Source organism: Elaeis guineensis, chromosome 6 (genome assembly GCF_000442705.2).
Source record: "Elaeis guineensis isolate ETL-2024a chromosome 6, EG11, whole genome shotgun sequence".
Taxonomy (NCBI): Eukaryota; Viridiplantae; Streptophyta; class Magnoliopsida; order Arecales; family Arecaceae; genus Elaeis; species Elaeis guineensis.
In genome coordinates this window covers 124,703,848-124,728,787 of record NC_025998.2, presented here as the reverse complement: position 1 = coordinate 124,728,787, position 24,940 = coordinate 124,703,848, and the positions used below count along the sequence as shown (strand labels likewise).

The following is a 24,940-nucleotide window of genomic DNA, read 5'->3' as shown; positions in this document are numbered from 1 at the left end:
GGAACGTGCCGGACGAGCAACGGCATTGGTGGGCTGCAAAATGGGTATTGTGCTGAATGTACCATTTAATCTCAATGCCATATTAGCATACAGTACAATATCTTACTAATATTTGATTTATCTCAAAGCCATATTAGCATACAGTACAGTAAATTTTGCTTGTGCGCATAATAGATTGTTTTAACATATCAAGCTTGTAATCTGAAAGCAAAATTTCAGGAATCTTATATTTTTTTGTTTAAATATTATCATACAAAAGCCATTTAGCTAATTAATTTGCTTTCTTTAATTGATCATGTCATGCTTTTAGTAAAGGTTTTCTTAATTTTCTATGTATAACATGTACATATATTTTGATTATTTTTAATAACTATTCATATTGAAGAAGTACAATTTATGTGGTCATTAATTTAAACATCTATTTTTAGGGGATGCATATTTACTAAAAGATAAGTTTCTTCTCTTTTCTTCGATAAAAAAATTAATATTTATCTATAGGGACCGTGAAAAACTCACGAGAGGGAGAGATATAACATTACATGTTACCATTATAAATATTTTTCTTATTTATTTGTGATTCTCATAGAAAAATTAATGAATACCTGTTGTTATTAACACTATTGTTTGAGCCAAAATTAACTTATAAAATTGTTCCAACATCCAAAAAAAAGAAAGGGAAGAAAAAACATAGTTAGTTTTTTTTAAAATATAAAAAACTACGTATGTATTGCAAGGATAATCATGAAGTGGATTGGCTGACAATTTCTACACTAGAAGAGGATTTTATTTTGGATGGCTGAACTTATGTCGCACTTTCTTAAGATTTATTTTGGGCTCTAATGCTTATGATGTTATTTTTCATAGATTTTTGTTAAGCTTTGGCCTTTTGTTGTACACAAAAAAAATTATAACTTTTCATTTTAAAATTTAAACAATAGAGATGAGATGTAGTTGACAGAAGGTGTGTACATTCATTATAAATTTAAAATATGAAAAAAGGAATTACTTAAACAAAGGATCCGTGTGAGGAAATGTTAAAAGATAGAAGTTTCCAGTAATATCAAGACAGTAAAATTTTAAAGGGGCAGTGTAATGGGTGCTCGTTTTGTGTATAAAATAGTTTCTTATATTACAAGTAGAGTTGATCTTGATGGGCTGGGCTTGGGCACAATGTCAAATTTAAATTGGCCTAGCCTGCAGCTCAACAAGAATAAGTACACTTCAGGCCTGAGAACTGGCCCATTATCAACTCTAGTTATAAGGCATGAGGGGACTAACAGCCAAGTCTCAACTCTGAAATGTGGATGGTTCAAAGAGCTTTTCATTCGCAATAATAAGCGCACTAAAATAATTTTCATTTTAAAAATGAATAAAATTGTATAACTGGTGATCCAATTTAGAGGCGAGTTTAAGTGGTATCTATTTAACTTGTGATCCAATTTGATCAAAAAGCTGGTATACTTGATAAACCCTCTCCAAGTGAGGGAATTTATGGAAAGTGAAAAATCACAAAAAGAGAGATCAAAGATATCAATAACTGAGTTGGCAAGGTTCTACGTCTGGTCATGCCAATTAATCAAGAAAGTCGATTTGGACAAATTACAATATACCTAAGGAAACACAAACTAGCAATTGTTTTTTTTGTAGAAAAGGTCTATGGGCTACACAATGGAGGGCAGCCTTGCCCTAAATACCCCTAGCCTCAGGAGAAGGTAGGATTTGATCCCAAGCTACTTGGTATAACTACCAACTTATACTTTATTAGCTTGGTATAACTACCAGAGAAACAATAACTACCTAAGATAAGAAGGCCTTGGAACTTTGTTCGGCATGTATATGGAGGTATAGATGCAGCTAATTCACCCTCGGTCTATGACAGTGTGTACGCATGCATGCACCATCTCACCTAAGTGGGATGATTTCAATCCATGTGCACCTATTAGAGGGTCAAAACATTAGAGTCTTCTTGATGCCATTCTTAACATGCTAAGAAAAATTTTTGTTGCAAAAAGTTTTTGGTTTCTCCATAGTTTTGAAAGGATTTCCTTAGTAAAATTATCCAATGCACTTTACTAATCAATTGGAGGTCACATCATCCATGGTATCCAAGGTATATTCCATTTTTCATAAATACATTAAAATCATCTCAAAGAATATGATAAAGCAATCGCCTGACTCTAACTACGGGATGAAATTGAATGAGATATTCAATCATTTGCATAGAATGCGAACAATTAATGTTAAACATGTCTCACTGCAATGCTTTTGAGCACATAGCAAATATTGGTATCCTTGCCTCCCCATCCAATCAACATCAAGAATGTAGCCTAGGTTGTTTCTCACTTGACATAATTATAAATTAAATAAGACATCAAAACTTATTTACCAAGCATTACATCCACATTTTTTCATTCTTGCATCCTATCTGACTTGAAAATTTGAATGACTTGTCTTCTAAGAGGCATAATCTTCAATGTTCTCACATTTTTAGATTCCCTTCTCTGCAAAGATCCATTGTGTTGTATGCTTAATCCTTCAAAAATATTGGTAAGTCTTGGATGGCAAGATAATGCATCAAACTGCTTTCTTTTTTTGATGGATCAAACTGCTTTCTTTGATCTCCTTCTGAAAATCATAATTTAGCACTATATTCAACTTTAAAAACAATTAACACACCTCCTCTGATCAGGTTGCTGTAATTTAGTGGCCCTCCAACAAATCCAACTGATAGCATTTGATGTTTATTAACAGATGGATGGTTTTTAATTTGGAGGCCAAGAATCCCAACCCTTATCTCCTAACAATGTGTTTCATGGAAGTATTTTTTTTACAATATGAGTGACAACAACATATTTTCTTTTTTAACTTGCAAAACTTAAGAATCTGAATTCTTGTTACCAAGTTCTAAATTTGTCGCATTGTCATAGTATTCCTCTTTCCAAAGAAAATCACATTGAAATTTTTGATATCATTGATCGGCATTAATGTTGCTGGTGAAAGAAAGGCATAAAATGCACTAGCTGGAAGTGGTTTGTTCCATCAACATATCCATCTTATACACTACTAAAGAACAAAAATACCCAATGTTATCAAATTATAAGAAGAGTAGGATGTCATCACGGACCCCTAGGCCTAAAGCAAATATCAACTAAGTGATGTCTAATAACCTTGATAGGATTACTCATATTTCTAGGTGGACTATTGATACTACACCTGCAAAGGACTTGCTGCATATGATGTAAAAGCAGAACACCATCTAAAAAATCCAACAATAGCAATTATGTGCAATGATCACCCCACAAAAAAAAAAAAATTTACACAAATGCTTATACCATATCTAGGGCCTTTAAAATTCATATTATTTTTTATAGAGTAAAATTATTCTTCTTTTATTACCCCTCCTCTACCAGATAGAGATTTCTGGATTGGAAAGTCACTCAAAACATTATTACCCTTAGCTCTAGGGCTCCCTTTAACCATTTGACTATATGAGAAATGACCTTAACAATTAACGCTTCACGTACAAAATAGAATCTGAAAACCATCTCAACTTGCAATCGTTATTTGAACTCTAAACTAGCTTCAAAGGATGGTCGGTACCATAGAATCAATACTTACAACTCTATAGTCATAGTTGTAATCTTGAATATCTCTTTTGTTTCTAAGAGTTGGTTTGTGTGTCCTTTCATTTCTGTCCGCATTCAACTTTTCTTAAGGTATATGTTAGTCACCATATCAGCATAATTTATACAATGGTGATATGTCCCCCATATGTATGTAGGCAGTTATATAAAAGAATACCATTTGCAAATTTATCACACCTTAACAGAGAATCTAGTTTAGCCGAACAAGATTTGGATAGGAATTGTACAATGCATGATGATATAGAGAAAAATTCTATTTTTGTTCAACAAAAAGAAGCATGATATTTGAAAAACAAAATGTAACCTAATTGCGAATAGAGAACCTTGTGTGCCCGTACTCATCTTCAACATTGTCATTTAAGCTGGTGCTGAACGCAGAGGGACTCTTGGAGATGTATCTGGATCTATTAAAATTCTTGGCATATACGTTGGGGATATGTTCTATCTTGGTCCAATCTAAGCCATTCTTGAGGCATCTGCGGAGCAGTTGGGTACCGGCCGTGATCTCAAGCTTGTTGAGTGCAGGGAAGTCGTGTAACCACTCCGGTATGGACTGCATCTTATCATCTCCCAGTGCCAATGTTTTCAAGCTCGGAAGGTCCGAAACACCCTCTAGATTGCGGCTATAAGATATTTCCAATTCTTTGATGGAGGAAAGGCCCCTGATTTCTCTGAGATTGTCACAGCTAGATATTTCCAACTTTGTTAGGGAAGTGGCATGGTGAACAAGGCCAGAAGGAAGCGACCTCAACTTTGGACAATGACAAAGAGTCAATTGTTTTAAGTTTGGTAAGGCTATCAGTCTGTCATCATGCTTCACCTCCCATTCCCATTCCTCCCAATTGAACATGCCAGCAAATATCAATTTTGTGAGCTTAGGGAATGAAATTTGTATCCTGCCTCCTTGATCTCTGCTACAGTCGGGTTCCTGACCCAAAAATTCAGTCCCGATCTTTTTGATAGCACATGCACCTACTATTTCCAACTCTGTTAGGGTAGTGGCATGGTGAACAAGGCCAGAAGGAAGAGACCTCAACTTTGGACAATCCATGAGTTTCAGTACTTTTAAATTTGGTAAGACTATCGGTCTGTCATCATCCTTCACCTCCCATTCCCATTCCTCCCAATTGTGCAGGTATTCGAATATCAATGTTGTTAACTTAGGGAACGAAATTTGTATCCTGCCTCCTTGATCTCTGCTACTGTCAGGTCCCTGACCCAAAAATTCGGTTCCGATCTTTTTGACAGCTGTTGCCCAACTTATCTTGAGGTAATCCAAGTTGGGGAGCTTCCCTAGCGGTGGAAGTTGCGGGCACTTGTCACAGAATGAGAGCTTCAACCGTCGAAGCGAGTCCATGCTGCTAGACGCTATCCAACTCGGGAAACGGAGTCCAAAGTAAAAATTGATTTCAAGAGATTCTAGGCATGGCGGCGGATGGAGCGTCACCTCAAAGATCTCCTCAATTCGTTTGGTCTCCTCTTCACTGTAATGATCACTTTTGTGGAGACGAAGAGAACAACCTTTCCAATCCAAATGTAGGACTTCAAGCTGCAACATGTCTCTCAGTGCATTTACTCCTGTAACCGCACCCTCATTCAATGCCCTCTCCAGCTGCCTGATACGGAGCACTTTAAGCTTTTGTAGAGATTTCAATTCTTCCAGTGTACAGCAACCACTACTGCTATTGTTGTTCCTGATCACAAAATGTATCAGTGTGTTTAGTCGATGCAAGTTTGCAATTTCAATTGGTATACCCTCCAGTTCTGTTGCAAAAAGGTCAAGACACCGCAGGTTGTGCAGCTTCCCGATGCCCTTAGGAAGGTTGCGTAGACTTCCGCACGACTGAAGGATCAAGAACTGCAGATTTACAAGGTTCTCTATGCTCTCTGGTAGCTCACTTATTTGTGACGATCTCAAATCTAAATGACGTAGATGTATGAGATTTCCCAAGGAGCCTGGCAATTTTATGATATTAGAGCTTAAAAAGTGTAGTACTCTCAGACGCGGTGTCTTCTTAATCAGATTGTGGACATCATTCTCTTCCACCTGCGATCCTTCCAAGCGTAGCACTAGAGTTCTCAAGGAGTTGTGCCCTTCCAATGCATCAATAAATTCTTGGCGTTGTTCTTTTTTAGCACGACCCCATAAGCGACGTCGCTTCACTGAAGATGAACTATTTACCGCTTCAAACCCATCTTTCACAAAAAAGTTCTCATCTCCTGCTAAAAATCGAGCAAGGGACCATAGTAGATCATGCACAGTGCATTTAGAATGCTCATCATCATCGGGCCAGGGAACTGGTTGCAAAAAACTCCTCTGAACAAGATCCCCATAACAATCTTCACCTAACTCTTCCAATGTTAGATCTCCTTCTTCATGGATGAATCCTTCAGAGATCCAGTAACGAATTAGATCGCGACGATAGAATGTATAGTCCTCAGGGAACATCGAGCAATATAAAAAGCACTGCTTGAGATGAGATGGCAAGTCTTCATAACTCAAGTATAGGGCGGGTTGAACCTCTTTGGGGAAGTCCGTCAAAGAAGACCAAGCATTGTTTGAAAGGGTTTTAAGCACCATCTCCCAATCTTTCTTGTTCCTGCTCTTCCTTGACAATACTCCTCCAACGGTCTTAATAGCAAGAGGGAGGCGGCCACATTTGTCAACAATCTTCTCTCCAATATCCTTTAAATCTTCGATCTCTCTCTCCTGCCCACTCAAAACCACCACCTTGCGCAGCAGCACCCAACCATCTTCAGCAGACAAGAGCTTCACTTGATGAGATTCTACGGCCTTCATTTGCAATGCAACCCCTTCATTTCTTGTGGTCACAAGGATCCTACTTCCGGTTGCCCCACTCTGCAAGGGGTTTCGGAGTAAATCATTCCATACATTTTGGTCCCATGAGTCATCCAAGACAAGCAAGAATTTCTTATTTGTGACAGCCTCTCCAACCATGGGCTCGAGCTGTGCTCTGCTAGAGGCGCCTCCTGGACTGCCTCCTGCCCAAGTGATGATGTCTTTCAGTAGACTAGTCTCTTCAAAATCTTTAGACACGCAGACCCAGAGCTTCATCGGGAAGTTGGCTGTTATCCTTTCGTCGTTGAAAATCCTTCGAGCAAGAGTGGTCTTGCCAATTCCACCAACTCCAACAATGGCATATATAAGAATGTTTTCCCGAGTGTCCTCCTTAATCAACAACTCCACCACTTTTCCGGTATCCTGCTCGACATTGGACCCCACGATATCAGGCTCAGGTATGGAAGATGTCATCCTGCTAACTTTAGAAGTGGATTGGTGGTCGTCACGGCCGGCAGAAAAGAGCTGGAGATCAAATTTAGATTTCTCTGCCAAGATGTTCTCTAGCCTCTGATTGAGTTCATGGATTCTCCTATCAATCTGGTGAGTAAACCTCATCTTCTTGAATACTGACATCCCAACAGAAAAATAAGACGAAGGTTGAGGTCTGGAGGAGGTTGCAACTTTAGATTTCTCGGCCTCGAACCGGCATTCGTCGAGGATGTCGTCAGCGTCGTACATGACGTCCTTGAGCTTCTTGAGCCAGTTATTTATGGCTTCGCTCTGAATCTTTTTCCTCTCGGCATCGGCGAGGACGGCTTTTATTGTTTGAAGAGTTTCTTGGAGCCGTGCGATCTCGTCGGCCACACCTAAGACCCGGGCCACCTCATCCTTCACCGAGGCCAACCCATCAAGGAGCTTAGAGACGAAGGCGTCAACTATCATCGACATCTCTCCTTCTTGCACGATGCTTTCTATCAACCAAAATTTAGAAGACAGAAAAGCAGAACAAAGAACACCTGGGATGTCAGTAACCAGTTAATAAAGATGAAAAGGAAAGTAAGGAAAATAGGAGAACTGGAAAAGCATCGCTAGGAAGGCGCCACACTTGTACATCGCTGGATTTCGTTATCTTCCATTAACTTGGGTGTCCTATGCGGAGCTTAATTTATTCTGAGTTCTTGTATTGTGATTCTTTGTACATTGGATAGCCTTCATTAAAGTATTCATTGTTTTATAACTGCTACTTATTTTTGGAATCGATGACCGCCTTTCACTGTGCGAGAAAGATCCAACCGGACCTTTATGCTGAATCCCCGTATTGTGATTTTTTTATTCCCCCCTGCTCCGTAGCCGTCGATAAGTATTTATTTACCACTAGTTATTGCTCCTCGATGGAATCCATTAACGCTATTCTCTATGGAAGAACAATCCATTAACGCTATTCGCCACACTTCTTCTTCTTCTTCTTCTTGTACCCAGGCTTTCTCGACAAAATCCTAACAAAGACTAATCTAGCTAAACGAAGGTGGCAAGGAGGATTAAATTACACATTATGTGATGCAAATCTTGAGACTACGGACCATATTTTTCTCCAATACTCTTTTGCTGGAAAGATATGGTCGTTCTACCTGGATTGCTGGGGTTTAAAATGCTACCGCACTCTCAATCCACACTCTGGAGCAATTGGAGATCTGAGGAACCAATGCACTCATCAAGGAAAGGATTGGACATCCTATTGGCGGCTGGATTCGGGTGCCTATGGAAGGAACGCAACAGGCGAATTTTTGAGTTTCATGCCTATCTCCCTAGAGCCTTGATCCAACAGATAAGTAAACTTTTTGTGCTGTAGATGACACACACTAAGGATGCTGAATCGGAACAAATACAGAGTCTTAGGAATTCAGTAAAGGAGATTTTGGATAACCCACTTAGCTATATAGGTTTTTAAGCTACAGGTGATGAGAAGCGGTCATGGCTGCGAGCATGGTGCAGAAGACATAGAAGCTGATAACAGAGTCCAAATGCCTTCTTTGGAGGTGGTTATACAGATTGTGAGGCAAAGCTGACTCCGAGCACTCCAGCTTAAAGTCTGGGTCTTAAAGTCGCTGTAATTGGATTTACAGAGTCTCAACAGGTACCATACAAACGCTTAGACTAGGGTGACCTTGAAACCATAGTTATTCATGCGAAAGTATAGTACAATGACTATACTCTACACTCCAGACTGGAAACATTTCAATTACGAATCACAGCGATGATACTGCTTACGATTTTCTATGGCAGTAAAGTTAGGAGCTCTGAAATAATCTGTAAATTATTTTGCTCTACAGAGTCTGAAGTTCGGAAATTTTGATGCTCAAAAGGAAGATCAGCATCCAAAACTTATTGTATAATCCTATGTACTAGCTGTATTTACTACTTTACATTAATATTACATCTCCTGAGTTAGGCTTCTCTAACTCAATTACATCAAAAAAGATTTCCAAGGTCCTGATTGGGATTGCTTTTCGAGAGGGTCAAAAGTTTTTTTTTTTTGAATATAAAAAATACTTCTAGGTGATATACAAGTATTTATTAAAAAAATCTAAAATTATTTTCTTGCTTTCCACAAATTGAAAAACTTTTATTGGACAAATGTTCAAATTTGGAGCTTCTCCTTAAAAGTACCTGTTGGGTATAAAATGCCCACAGTCGAAATCGACAGCAGAACGGCTCCGCCCGGACTCCTACGGGAGCCGGACTCCGCCATCGACGGCAGAACGGCTCCGCCCGGACTCCTACGGGAGCCGGGCTCCGCCATCGACGGCAGAACGGCTCCGCCCGGACTCCTACGGGAGCCGGGCTCCGCCATCGACGGCAGAACGGCTCCGCCCGGACTCCTACGGGAGCCGGGCTCAGCCATCGACGGCAGAACGGCTCCGCCCGGACTCCTACGGGAGTCGGGCTCCGCCATCGATGGCAGGGCGGCTCCGTCCGGACTCCTATGGGAGCCAGGTCCCGCCTGCAACTTCGGCTCCGAGAGGGTTCCACCCAGACTCCTACGGGAGCCGGGCTCCGCCATCGACAGCAGAACGGCTCCGCCCGGACTCCTACGGGAGCCGAGCTCCGCCATCGACGGCAGAACGGCTCCGCCCGGACTCCTACGGGAGCCGGGCTCCGCCATCGACGGCAGAACGGCTCCGCCCGGACTCCTACGGGAGCCGGGCTCCGCCATCGACGGCAGAACGGCTCCCCCCGGACTCCTACGGGAGCCGGGCTCCGCCATCGACAGCAGAACGGCTCCGCCCGGACTCCTACGGGAGCCGGGCTCCGCCATCGACGGCAGAACGGCTCCGCCCGGACTCCTACGGGAGCCGGGCTCCGCCATCGACGGCAGAACGGCTCCGCCCGGACTCCTACGGGAGCCGGGCTCCGCCATCGACGGCAGAACGGCTCCGTTCGGACTCCTACGGGAGCCGGGCTCCGCCATCGATGGCAGAACGGCTCCGCCCGGACTCCTACGGGAGCCGGGCTCCGCCATCGATGGCAGAACGGCTCCGCCCGGACTCCTACGGGAGCCGGGCTCCGCCATCGACGGCAGGGCGGCTCCGTCCGGACTCCTATGGGAGCCAGGTCCCGCCTGCAACTTCGGCTCCGAGAGGGTTCCACCCAGACTCCTACGGGAGCCAAGCTTCGACCTCAGTCTCCGACCTCAGTATCAGCTGCTGGAGCCGGACTCCACCCACGACCTCGACCGAAAGGAGGACTCCTCCCGGACTCCTACAAAGGCCGAACTCCGACTACTGCCGAGCCTCGATCAACAGATCCGCGTCCCTTGGCAGATCGCAATAACAACCATGATCCTGTTCCACTTCCTGTAGCGGATTTCGTGCGGCTCCATCACCCCCTGCGGTGGACCCATTACTCTCTGACAGGCTGTGTCAACGGCCACGATGCTGCTCCGCTCCCTGCGGCAGGTGCTGCACGATCCCACTACTCGCTGACAACTAGCGGCAACGGGCGCCGCTCTACTACCTGCAACAGGCCCTACGTGGCGGGCTATGGCGATGGCCACGGGTCTACCCCACTATCTTTCGCAATCAATTCCCCTGACCATGGGCGGCCCACTACCAGGCGGTTACAAACGTCACCATCAATCCTTTGCCTCCCCCGCCTATAAAAGGGAGACCCAGATACGTTATTCTTTAAGCTCATTTTTTCTATCTCAAAACTCTGCTAAATTCTCCGTTCGAGCACTCCATTCTTGTTGAGGCAGAGAACTGACTTGAGCGTCGGAGGGTCTTGCCGGAGCAACCCCACCTCCGGTTTAGACTTCCCTTGCAGGTCCCGGCGGCGACCACGGCTTCTCCGACTCCAGCTTCTCCGGCGCAAGCGGATTTTTGCACCAACAGTACCTTTAAAATTTGTCACAAATTTATTTATATGACCAAAATATCCTTGAATTTTGTAGTTATTACATTTTTATTATAATATTTAGATTAAAATAAAATGTATAAATATTAGTAAAAAAAATACTTTGCATTATATTATATTAATATGAAAATAGTATCATATTATGTGCTAAAAAAACAATACCATGTCCATATATCACAATAATATTATGCTTTGTAATACTATATTATTATATTATGTTATATTACATTGTATATTATCATTTTATAATATAATTAATATAATAAATTAGTAATATAATATAATATTATATAATTAATAAAAAATTTATATAATATAATCACTATTAGTAATGCGATGTTATATAACATTATTATATTATTATAATTTAATTATAGTATTCTTATAGTCTTAACTAATAATATTAATTAGATAATATAATTAAATCATTTGGTTATTAATATAATATAATGTTATCATATCATATCATATCATATCATATTATATTATATTATATAATGTTATATTATATTACACTATATCAGGTTATGTTATGTTATATTATTATTCTATGCTATATAATATTATCTCACATTATATTATAATATGTTTTGTTATATTAAATTATATTGTAGTACAGTGTAGTATAGTATATTCTACTATAGTAATATTTTGACAATAATATGTTTCTATCATTATTATATCATTATAATAATTTTTTAGTAGTATAACATTATTATATTCCAAGATCACAATATTATCTTGTAATATTATAAATTCTAATATTATACTATCTAAAATAAATAATTTGTAAATTAGGAATACTTTATAGTAATGGTACTTGATAGTACAAAAAGTTAAAAAATTGAAAATATTATGCAATATCTTTTATTATCATTTTTTTATACTAAAAATATTTTTCAATTTAGTTATCTGATAGATGTTAAAGTTCTAAGGTATTTTAGAAATATAGTTTTTAAATAGCTAATATTTTTTTAAAAGACTCTACTTTCAAAAGCTTTAATAACAAAAGCTCTGTTGACGACAGCAATCTTAAATAGTTCCTACATATCATCCTTTTTAAACGTGCTTCATTAGAATTTTATATCTTGTTAAGTAAGGATCTTCTTTATAATATTTCTTCTATTCGTAAAGCCAGTATTTAGATAACACTTGCTATATATTCAACTCTTGTATTAGTGAATAAGTAATTAAATAAAAAAATCTTTATACAGAATTATTTGAAAGGTCAATATTATTAATAAATAGAAATTATTGTCATTAGCGCAAGTCTAAGATAAGTGTAGCATGGATGTTGTGAAGGAAAATTATGATATCAATAAAAATTAACATTAATAGAAATCAAATTTGGTGAATTCCAGTAAGATAAGTGAATAAGATAAAGTTAAAATCCAAAATAATCTATAGGCACAATAGAATTTGCTTAAGGACCATAGAATGCATATTATACTTTTCAATTAGAATACTATTATATATTAAGAGTTATAAAATAGTTTTATCATACAAAAGGGATAAAGTTTAGTAGTTTACTTGTATTTCTTGTCTCACTATTATAATAGAACCTTTTTTATTTCAAGCCCTCCCCACTTTTTGACTTTATACTTTTAATATTTTCTCTGATGAAAGGCCTATCATGAACTTTCTTCAATTTTTCCAACTCTTTTCGAAGGCACAAGCACTGTACGTGTATAATACAAATATATATAAAAGTTAACCTTCAAGAGGAAGGAATAAAGGAGCAACCAGGTGAAATAAATATTGAGTTGGTCAAGATGTTTCCTTTTTAGGTTATAAAACACTCTCAAACAATGAAAAAAACAGACACCTTGACCTCTATCTGCTATCTATTCAAAAAGATCAAAAGTTCACAATTCTTTTATGGCAAATTATCTAAGCCAAGCATCTAAGATTATTGGTAGCCATTTAATGACACTAAGGTGCAAATTATTCTCTATGTTTTCTTGGGAAAAGATTATGTCTTGGAAACAGTCATAGTAAGGAGAATAAATCAATGCAATCATTTTCAACATCAGACTTTGTTGATCTAAGGATAGTGTTTGGATTCAAATTTATAGGACTTGTTTGGCTCGTGGGAAGAACTTTTCTTCCCAGAAAGTTACTTCTTGAAAGATTATTTCCTAAAAATATAAATTTTTTGGACATATTTGGTTGACTATGGGAAAATAACTTATTATAGAGTAACTTATGTATGGTTGAGCATCCATTTTCTTGAAAAAATTATATAAAATATCTATTGTACCTTTAGTAGATATAAGACCATACATTTTTACTTCAAAATTTTATATAAATATAAATATTATATTTATATTAATATAAATATAATATAAATATATTATAATATAATATTACATCATAATAATTTATTATGTTAATATAATACTAATATATATTAATATTATATTAATATTTTAATATATTAATATATATATTAATATAGATATAAATATAATATTATATTAATATATCAATATAAATATTATATTAATATTAATAAAAAATTATATTAATATAAATATTAAAATAATATTAAAATATAATAAATATATAATATGAATATTATATTTATATAAATATTGAGATAAGATTAATATAATATTATATCACTATTTAGTATTTTGTCTTAGTCATCCATTGATATTTTATAAAATCTTAATCGCGGATCTTAAAAGAATATTTTGGGAAAGAAAAAAATACCACCACTTTTCATCATATGGGAAGTACCAAAATCTACCTCCTCCATGAATTTTTATTTTTCATGAAATATGAAAAATAACTTTCTATAAAATTTTTTTTCTACTCTCTCTCTTCTTAAAACTCTAATTAAACAAAAGATCTCTTTTTCACTTCTTAGAAACTATCTCTTTCTTCCTCCACTTTCTGTCAACCAAACGAGTCCATAATGAGATGAGAATATTGCAAAGAAATAAAATAAATAAGAGAGTAATAACTCAAAAGCAACATATAATTGAATCTATAGCTATGTTATATTAATTAGATTTGAAGAAAAAAATAATTTGCTTCAAACAATTGAAGTTACATTTTTGAAATTCTCTCAATTGTGAGAGATTTATGTCATTTTCCTTGAACAATAAATAGTGTGCCTATAAAAGCAGATCTTGTGCAGGACATTTTTGCCGTATCTTGCACACCAAATCCATATACACGTTGAAGACAAACTATTTGTAATGCACACAAATTCAAGCTCATTTTTATTTACACTTTCAGCTCTTATAACATTGAAACAAAAAAAGCACAAAGGACCTTCTGATTATTGTGATGCAGTGTATATAATGGAGAAAATGCAAGCAAGAAATTAAATTGGGATATGAAACCATTCAACATAGAGAAGAAAGAAATATTCTTTATATTGAAAGACAAAGTTAATACTATATCAAAATTCTTTCTGCACCTGATTTGCCATAAGATTCAGCTTTATTAAAAGATAGTGAGCTATGACACTGGTGGAGGAGAAAGAGAGAATACTTAGTAAACTGACTTGATAAAGAAAAATTGAAATCTAGAATAGAGTCAATGAAAAGGTGGCTTGTTCACAAATTGGTTTATATTTTTGTGGTACATGCTTGTATTTCTTCCTCTTTTCAATCATGGTATGTAGATTATAGAAGTATTGAGTACCTGACTTGAGTCAACCCTATAAGGGTAGGTTATACTTGATCCATTTAGAGTTGGTGGTGGGGACGGATCTTCATTCTACAACTTGCAGCAGACCTAGGATAGGTATGAATAATAGCAATGTCCACCTTAAACAAGTCCTAACTATATATGAACCTTGATTGTTATGATGATTATGGAGAAGAAAGTACTATGATCAATCATGAGAAAAATTAAACATGAGAGAGGCTACAAGATAATAATTAGTTGTTTCTGTTTTTAATTGATTGTTTTTTTAATTTAAGGAATGTTTGACTTTCTAGAGAATAATATTTTTATTTATTATTTCTATTATTATTGAAATTTAGTTTATTATGTTCTATATCTTGGACTCTTATATTTTTTAATGTTATGTAAATACTAAGATATTATTTTTATATTCTTTTCTATTTAACATAACTTCATCATTTTAGTAGCAACTATCTAAAGTCGCTACTAATGCTATGCCTTTTGTGATGACTATTGAAATTTGTCACTAATATTAATCTTTTTTGTGATATTAAATCTTCTCGCCATAAAACATCTATTATTAGTAGTGACCATGCATATAGCTATAAAAGTATTGTGACTAATGCCTCATTCTTGTTGGCCGATTAAAGAAATTATAGTATGATTTTTTTGTGGCAATGAGGTATTTATCATCACTAGAATTATTAGTGATGGTTGTTTTACTCGTAGCCATTATGCTTGCCACTCATAATATTAGCAGTGATATTTAAATCTTTTAGTGATGATTTTAATGCTACTAAAAAGTTAAAATCTTATATTGTTTGTTTAATTTATATAAAAAAAATATTTTTTGAAACTGCACCTACAACAGTCCATCCTTTCTAACTCTACCCACCCCACCCTTAGACGAGTATGTGTCAAGTATCGATATATGATTCCTGATTGTAAAGTAGGTATGGGTAATGGCTTACGCGATCCATACCCACCCCATTGCCATTGCTGGTATCATGCCATTTTCTCCTTTCTATGTCAATTGAAAAGTCTATGTAGATTAAAGGTTGGATGAAGCTAGAGGTAGCAATCTGGGCAGATTGAGTAAGATATAGGTAGGATTGGATGTGGGTCGAGCGAAAAATTTATCAATCTAAGTTGTTTATTAAATATGTCAAAAATTTAAATTTGAAGTCGATTTATTTATTAAATAGGTAACCGAATCCAACTCATATAAGCCATTAACTAAATAAGTCAAATCATATTAAATGCATTAAGCAGATTATGTATAATTTTAACAAATTAAATAGGTTTAAATAGGTCAAACTTGTTAAGCAGTCTGCCTAAATGGGGTCAGGAATAGATTAAGCATATTGTAAATAGGTCAAATAGGTCAAGGCAAGTTGATCCATTAATGGACCAAACATATTTATATCAAACTAGAATCTATTTAAAATATATAGTTTGTAGGTTGAATGAATGGGTTGGATCAAAAATTGCCATACAACCATCTAGATCTTGCTAAACTAGCCTTAATGTCTCCCTGTAGCATGTGTGCTTAGGAGACATTCCATATTTCACTCAGGGTTGACATTTTCATTGTTATTCTCCCAAAATAGTAAGGATCGTTTGGATGAATAAGCCACTAAAACAAGAAATTTTTATCAGCACAAATTTGAAATTAAAACTAATTTGATCATACGATATTCGATTGAGATGAATTTTTTTTTTTGAAATTGAATATTTTTTCGAGATCTACAACTTTGAACAAACTCCTTAAGAGGCTAAATCGAACCAAAATTTTATCGTTTGGATCACGAAATGGGCTGGTTAAATCAAAACTTTTTTCAAGAAAGACTTTGACTACTATTTCATGAAGAATTAGATAGAAGGCAAAACTAATGTAGAAGTCAAGATCTATCTCTTATAAAATTTTAATATTTTTTTTATAATTTTTATAATTTTCATATTTTTTGAGAAATCTAGTCTTATTTAAACTAGAAAGAGAAATCCAATCCAACTGGTTCGAGGGTAGACATCTTTCTAAAAGATAAAAAAATGAATTCAACCAAAATTATACAAGATAGACCTCATTATTATAAATAGAGACTATATACCTTAATTTATGTGGTGAAGAATCAATCAATAAAAGACAAGAAGATTTAAGTTCTGCTTTCGTAATTCTTTCATCTTCTATATTTTTATTTGAGAGATTCGAATTAAGCACATTGAAGAAAATCTTTCTTCTCCCCGATCAGATCAAGTAAATCAATCCCACAATTAGAATAGCCTATTCCCTCATCCCCTATGGCAACCAAATGTATATCTATCAATTATCACTAAAGAACACAAGATAGACAAGCTATGATTTTGCAAACCCAAATTTTCTTGTAGCTTACGAGAGATGAACTTCAAGAATTATAGCGAAAGTAAGATAAAATGTCACGCCTCGAACCCAACATCCGGATCGGATATGTGATGGCCGCACACTCCTTAGAGCAAGCCCTAAAGAATATGCAAGGCCAAATTAAAGCATTACTACCTTAACATCCATAACAATTAATTTCAATAATAATTCATAAAACTTACATAATTATAATTTAAATTTCTTCAATTCTCTGATCAGATACTATGATACTCTATTTATCCTTTTGCTCAATCGTAAATCCAAGCTATAGCCAATCATGAACGTCCTGTAACTCTGAGAAGAAAAAAAAAGATGAAGGGGTGTGAGCTTTACAGCCCAGTAAGAATTTTCATATCACACTGATATAGTAATATAGTCTGAAAATAAGGATAAGCAATAAAATATAAAATCTCATGTTCAATGTCCAGAATAATGCCAACATTCATAAATTTTCTGTCTTGTTAAAATAGATGCATCATCATATGTTAACAGGTGAAATACTTTTATTCAACAATTATTTCATGTCTTATCTTTCATTTCTCCTTTCATAATCACATAATTTTTTTTAACCTTTTCTTTCTGGTTCTGGACTATCCAAGTCTATACCTCAGTCACCATCCAGATCGAATCTACTTAAAAAATCTTTCAAGACTGTCCCAGGATGAGCTCTTAGCCGGCTGTCCTACGTACGAAAGCCCGTGAGAGACTGTCTCAGGCATAAGCTCCTGACGGGCTGTCCCAGGCATGAGCTCCTGGCCGGCTGATCCACCTGTAAGCCAGTGGGGGCTGTCCTAGGCATAAGCTCCTGACGAGCTGTTCCACATGACAAGGCTAGTCCATACCATATATCTCTTTCTTTTCATTTAATCATTATGTATTGACTTCATCAAATCAATTCCGACTTGCATTATGATCATTTCAGATATGTCATATCTATATAATCATGCCATCAATCTCTGATACATATATATTGACATAACATACTCATGCTCAAAATCAAATAATAGTATCTCAGGTATAATAAATTCATCGATCTCAAATCCGACGATGCAAAACCAACGATGCAAGACCAACAGTAAAATAGCATATATATAATAGTGATCATGTACAGGGATTCTTACCTTTACCGGTGACTGATCCAAGCACAGAAATCAATGTTCTTTTTTGATTTATGAATGTCTTTAACAAAATATTCCACTCGATATCTATGCAGACAATAATCTCTTCATAACCCTGATCAAATATAAAAATCATATATGAAGAAAATTATCCGATAATCTATCCTAATAACACAAATCTAGGACCTCTCTTAGAATGAACCAAAATTAGGATTTGTCTAAGTATCTAGACCCTCCATTGGTCCACAAAAATTTTAGAGAGAGAAAATCCATGAAGAGAGAGAAAATTTTAGAGAAAAAAAGTAGAGAGAGAAAGTAGAGAGAGAAATCTTCGTATCTTTTCGATGAGGCAATCATGGTCAAGATCATCAGAGATCCTATCAGGTTAAATCAAGTGTTACAAATTTCGAATAGGATCGGACTGGGATCTATCTACTGTATGAATTTTGGAGCAATCTCAGATCCTCTTATTTTCATCTTAAGCTTATCCTAAGATCCGTGATGCAGTCAGAGAGAGAGTAGAAAGATTCTAGAGAGATCAAAATTCATAAAGAGAGAGAAAAAGTTTAGAGAGAGAAAATAAGGAGAGAATCTAGAGAGAGAAACTGGAGAGAGAAGGTGAGAGAGAAGAGAGAGAAAATTTTTCTCTCTTCTTCTTCTTTTTATTTTATTTTATTTTTATTTTTCTCTTTCTCTTTTTCTTTTTTTTTTTTCTTTTTCTTTTTCCTTTTTCTTTTCTTTTTCTTTTTCCTTTTTCTTTTCTTTTCTTTTCTTCTTCTTCCTTTCTTTTCTTCCCGCGGCCTCCCTTGGCTGAAATAGGGGAAGACCGTGAGATCCCCCCCCTCAGTGGCTCGGGCTCCGACGGCTTGGCCGGAGATCCGACAACAGGTGGAGGCGGCGGTGGAGCAAGGGATGACCGGCGGCAAGGTTCGGCCGGTAAGAATCAAGAAGAGATCGGAAAATAGGGGATCGTTACTTTTCTTTTGTTTTTCGATCATTGGCTGGTCACCGACGGCCAAAACCTTCAGGGAAGAGAGGGAGAGAGATGAGGGTCCGGTCTCGAGGATGAGACGCCGCAACCGACGGCGTCGGTGGCCGGAAAAGGGAGAAAAAGGTCCCGACCGAACAGAGCAAAAACAGGGGTCATCTTGTTCATGAATTTTCTGGCGATCCTGACGGTCGGCGAGGAGTCTAAAACCATGGGAATAAAGAGAAGAGGGAGAGGAAGAAAGATTGAACCCTTACCTGAACTCCGGTGGCCTCTTCGACCTTCAATTTCCGACGAACACGAGAAGAGACTGCCGCGGCTTCCACGGAGAAAAGGGGAGGAATCGGGCTCAACAGTCGCCGATGGAGGCTCGTGAGGGAGAGGAGAGTCTTATTTATAGAGAATCCTAGAGTTCTAAGAGGCCTAGAGTCCTTCTCCGATCGGGATTCATCGAAAAAGAAGACTCCCGAAGGGAGTCTCCTTCCGTCTCTTTTTTTTTTAAAATCTGGGTTATTACATTCTCCCCTCCTTAAAATAATTTCGTCCTCGAAATTAAGTTATGTTGTTCGAGATACTTATTTCAAAGTATACATTCTTCATGTCATTCTCAAGCTTACAATAATATCTTATATATTATTTATTTCTCATGATCTTGTTATAACAAAATTATTTGAAATTTTAAATTCATCTCCTCTTATTGATTTCTCAACTTTTTCGAAGAACCGTAACATTTTAGACTTTTATTAATATACCACCGTTATTTATCTAATATATTTCACTCGAAATTCATAATTATCTCAGACTACCCTTGATAGAAAATAAATAAAGGTCAAACATCGGGCACTCTTCACAATCATCGATTTCTTTCTTCATTTGATCTTCCAACAAATTTTATACATAGACTCTCATCTTAAAAAAAATCTCAATCTTCTATATCAGTTTAAGTAATAATATTAAATTTTTTAAAAATATGAGATGTATGTCAGGACATTCTAAGTTTGAACTAATATCAGAACTATCAAGCTGTTAATAAACTTGAGATATCTAGAATTTCTTGGTATTATCTATAATGAAACAATCTACTGACAAAAATTATCCGGCTATGATTAGATTAGATCAAAATTTATAGCATCCTTTCATTATCAATAAAATCCTTCCTTATTTGCAACTAATGTATTCCATCATAATATCTTTTGATTTTAAAAGATTAATATTTCTAATCAATTCAGACCATCACGCTTTTGCTGCGCACTCTGATCTCAACTTACCAAATTATATAAGTCTATCAAAGATAAAATATCCTTATATGTTAGATCAATCCAGAATAGATCTAACCTTCAAATTTCATATAAGACTTACGGTAAAATTTTAAGTTTCTTTATCTTTACTACCTTTGGGTATAGCATATAATAATTAAATCTTGATCCACTTCCTATATTTGAAATCATTGTATAAGTTTCATCACTCTACAAGAATCCAACATGTCTAGAATTAATTGGAGTTAACCTTAGATTTACCTTACAATCATTTAGATAATTTCTAAATCAATCTTTTTTTTTTTTGTAAAAAAATTAATTCTAACTTGACAAACTAGAAGAATTCAAGCCAACATCCTTAAGTAGAGTCAACTTGATTATTTCTTATAAAGCTCTCTTTATCACAACCCTTAATATTAATCGATAAATCCATATAAAATCTTGTCCCTTGTATAAGTCATTCAAAATTTGATACTAACAAGATGTCTTAGTTCAATTTTAAAAAAAAAATCCAAACTTTGACTTGAATAATTAATACACTTCACCATCTTCAATAATCACAAGAAAAATTAAAAAAAAATCTAATCCAAAGATAGTAATACGAATTATTAAAGATTTTATCATAACCTGTATATCATACTCTGACAAAATAAATTTTCTTCTTTAATTTAACAACAATATCAGAATACTTTTGATCCACTTAGAAAAATAAACTATTGACTTGAAATTCAATGCAACTTGAAAGATCAAGGAATCATATTCAGAATATGATATTTTGAGTAACCAAAAATTTTACCAAGATGTGTATCTCATATTCTCATAATAAAATTCAAGTATATTTTTCATCTAAGATTGAGTTTCATATATGACCTCTTATAGGTTCAGTGTTCAAAAATATTTCTCTCTCATATGATGTAATTTCTTCTTAGACCATATCCTAATTAACTTTCTTTGATAAGTCCAAAATTCATAATGTTCAGACAATTATCATTGGAAAAAAATCATGATCTTCAATCATATAAGTTTTATATTCTAAATCATCTAGTATACTTAACATAACTTATCAATACCTCCCACTTCATTTTAAGGTCAACTCTTTTCATACTTAGGTCAACCGTACTAATTAAAATCTAAGATATAACTCGTCAATTTTATTATAGATATCATATGCCACTTATACATAAATTTTATCTTAATATCTATTGATTCGAAATCTAGATATGGAATCTTCTCTTTTATATCTATCATATTTTCTCATGATCATAACCTAAGTTTAAATATCACTAAAGTCATAATTTTAAATAATTATAATCTTAAGCTTAAATACCACTTAAATTATTTTTTTCTAATGATCATAACCTGAACTATAATATCATTCTATTACATCCTTAATGATCATAACCTTAAACTTTGATATTATCTATCATACTCTATCAATTATAATCTCAAAGTTTTGATATCACTTATATGACAATCCCTAGTGACCTTAAACTTAGGCTCTAGTACTGTTCTGTCATATCCTAATCACTTGTATCATTGTCTCCAAATAAACGTAACCTAAGCTCTAAGCTCAGATGCCACTCTGTCACATCCTACTGATCTTATATAAAGTTTTAATATCTCTTCATAATCTCTAGTGATCTTAAACCTAAGCTTTGATATTATTCTATCACATCCTAATCATTTATATCGTAATCTCCAATGATCATAACCTAAGCTCTAATATCACTCTGTAATATTCTAATCACTTATATCATAATCCCTAATGATCATAACCTATGCTCTGATACCATTCTGTCACGTCCCGAACCCAACACCCGGGTCGGATACGTGATGGCCGCACACTCCTTAGAGCAAGCCCTAAAGAATATGCAAGGCCAAATTAAAGCATTACTACCTTAACATCCATAACAATTAATTTCAATAATAATTCATAAAACCTTGCATAATTATAATTTAAATTTCTTCAATTCTCTGATCAGATACTATGACACTCTATTTATCCTTCTGCTCAACCGTAAATCCAAGCTATAGCCAATCATGAACGTCTTGTAACTTTAAGAAGAAAAAGAAAGATGAAGGGGTGTGAGCTTTACAGCCCAGTAAGAATTTCCATATCACACTGATATAGTAATATAGTCTGAAAATAATGATAAGCAATAAAATATAAAATCTTATGTTCAATGTCCAGAATAATGCAAATATTCATAAATTTTCTGTCTTGTTAAAATAGATGCATCATCATATGTTAACAGGTGAAATACTTTTATTCAACAATTATTTCATGTCTTATCTTTCATTTCTCCTTTCATAATCACATAATTTTTTTTAACATTTTCTTTCTGGTTCTGGACTATCCAAGTCTATACCTCAGTCACCATCCGGATCGAATCCACTTAAAAAGTCTTTCAAGACTGTCCCACGTACGAAAGCCCGTGAGAGGCTGTCCCAAGCATAAGCTCCTGGCGGGCTATCCCAGGCATGAGCTCCTGGTCGGCTGATCCACCTATAAGCCAGTGGGGGCTGTTCCAGGCATAAGCTCCTGGTGGGCTGTTCCACATGACAAGGCTAGTCCATACCATATATCTCTTTCTTTTCATTTAATCATTATGTATTGACTTCATCAAATCAATTCCGACTTGCATTATGATCATTTCAGATATGTCATATCTATATAATCATGCCATCAATCTCTGATACATATATATTGACATAACATACTCATGCTCAAAATCAAATAACAGTATCTCAGGTATAATAAATTCATCGATCTCAATCCGACGATGCAAAACCAATAATGCAAGACCAACAGTAAAATAGCATATATATAATAGTGATCATGTACAGGGATTCTTATCTTTACCGGTGACTGATCCAAGCACAGAAATCAATGTTCTTTTTTGATTTATGAATGTCTTTAAAAAAATATTCCACTCGATATCATATGCAGACAATCATCTCTTCATAACCCTGATCAAATATAAAAATCATATATAGAGAAAATTATCCGATAATCGATCCTAATAACACAAATCTATGACCTCTCTTAGAATTAACCAAAATTAGGATTTGTCTAAGTATCTAGACCCTCCATTGGTCCACAAGACTTTTAAAGAGAGAAAATCCATGAAGAGAGAGTAAATTCTAGAGAGAGAAAGTGGAGAGAAAAATCTTCGTATCCTTCCGATGAGGCAATCATGGTCAAGATCATCAGAAATTCTATCAGGGTGAATCAAGTGTTACAAATTTCAAACAGGATCGGACTGGGATCATATCTACTGCACGAATTTCGAAGCAATCTCAGATCCTCTTATTTTCATCTTAAGTTTATCCTAAGATCCGTGATGCAGTCAGAGAGAGAGTAGAAAGATTCTAGAGAGACCAAAATTCGTAAAGAGAGAAAAAAAATTTAGAGAGAGAAAATAGGGAGAGAATCTAGAGAGAGAAACTGGAGAGAGAAGGTAGAGAGAGAAGAGAGAGAAAATTTTTCTCTCTTCTTCTTCTTCTTTTTATTTTATTTTATTTTTATTTTTCTCTTTCTCTTTTTCTTTTTCTTTTTTTTTTTCTTTTTCCTTTTTCTTTTCTTTTTCTTTTTCCTTTTTCTTTTCTTTTCTTTTCTTCTTCTTCTTCCTTTCTTTTCTTCCCGCGGCCTCCCTTGGCTGAAACAGGGGAAGACCGTGAGGTCCCCCCTCTCAGTGGCTCAGGCTCCGACGGCTTGGCCGGAGATCCGGCAACAGGTGGAGGCGGCGGTAGAGCAAGGGACGGCCGGCGACAAGGTTTGGCCGGCGAGAATCAAGAAGAGATCGAAAAATAGGGGATCGTTACTTTTCTTTTGTTTTCCGATCATTGGCCGGTCACCGACGGTCAAAACCTTCAGGGAAGAGAGGGAGAGAGATGAGGGTCCGGTCTCGAGGATGAGACGCCGCAACCGGCGGCGCCGGTGGCCGAAAAAGGGAGAAAAAGGTCCCGGCCGAATAGAGCAAAAACAGGGGTCATCTTGTTCATGGATTTTCCGGCGATCCTGACGGCCGGCGAGGAGTCTAAAACCATGGGAAGAAAGAGAAGAGGGAGAGGAAGAAAGATTGAACCCTTACCTGAACTCCGGTGGCCTCTTCGACTTTCAATTTCCAACGAACACGGGAAGAGACTGCCGCGGCTTCCACGGAGAAAAGGGGAGGAATTGGGCTCAACGGTCGCCGATGGAGGCTCGTGAGGGAGAGGAGAGTCTTATTTATAGAGAATCCTAGAGTTCTAAGAGGCCTAGAGTCCTTCTCCGATCGGGATTCATCGGAGAAGAAGACTCCCTTCGGAAGTCTCCTTCCGTCTCTCTTTTTTTTTTTTTTTTTAAATCTGAGTTATTACATAAAATACACCAAATTATTTGATCAAAAAAAAAAAAGAGAAGAGATAGAGGATCACCAGAAGGCGGTTTGCCTATAGAACTCGATGCCGACGGGCACAAAGAGAAGGGAAGTGGAGAAGAGGAGGATCTATCCTAGCCTCAAAAACAAGCGGCCTTCGTTGCCCACGGACATAGGCATCTCATCGATTAGACGGCCCACAACTCAGCGGCGAACAATGGGAGAGCAGTTGCGTATGATCGACAGCTCCAATTGCCTCCTCCCTGCCACCCATGCTCATCTTAGGAGTCCCCTTGCTGCCCGTTCACCTCTTCTTC

At 36.3% G+C, this 24,940-nt stretch overlaps 2 protein-coding genes across 2 annotated transcripts in view; both read right to left on the bottom strand.

Annotated features, from left to right (window-relative positions):
* LOC105060024 (putative disease resistance protein RGA4) overlaps positions 1–24,700 on the bottom strand; it is a 71,653-nt gene extending 46,953 nt beyond the window's left edge. Inside the window, exon 1 of the mRNA XM_073259721.1 lies at positions 24,682–24,700. The gene's annotated coding sequence lies outside the window, so the exon portion shown is untranslated. The remainder of the gene's footprint in view (positions 1–24,681) is intronic.
* On the bottom strand, positions 3,949–7,644 carry LOC105060122 (putative disease resistance protein RGA3). The gene has a single exon (XM_010943738.3). The coding sequence runs from the start codon at positions 7,393–7,395 to the stop codon at positions 3,949–3,951; it is 3,447 nt and encodes a 1,148-aa protein (XP_010942040.3). The 5' UTR covers positions 7,396–7,644.
* Positions 24,701–24,940: the final 240 nt, after the last annotated feature.

Excerpts from the sequence above, each read along its gene's own strand:
- LOC105060122 (XM_010943738.3), bottom strand. The coding sequence starts at position 7,395 with ATGTCGATGATAGTTGACGCCTTCGTCTCTAAGCTCCTTGATGGGTTG.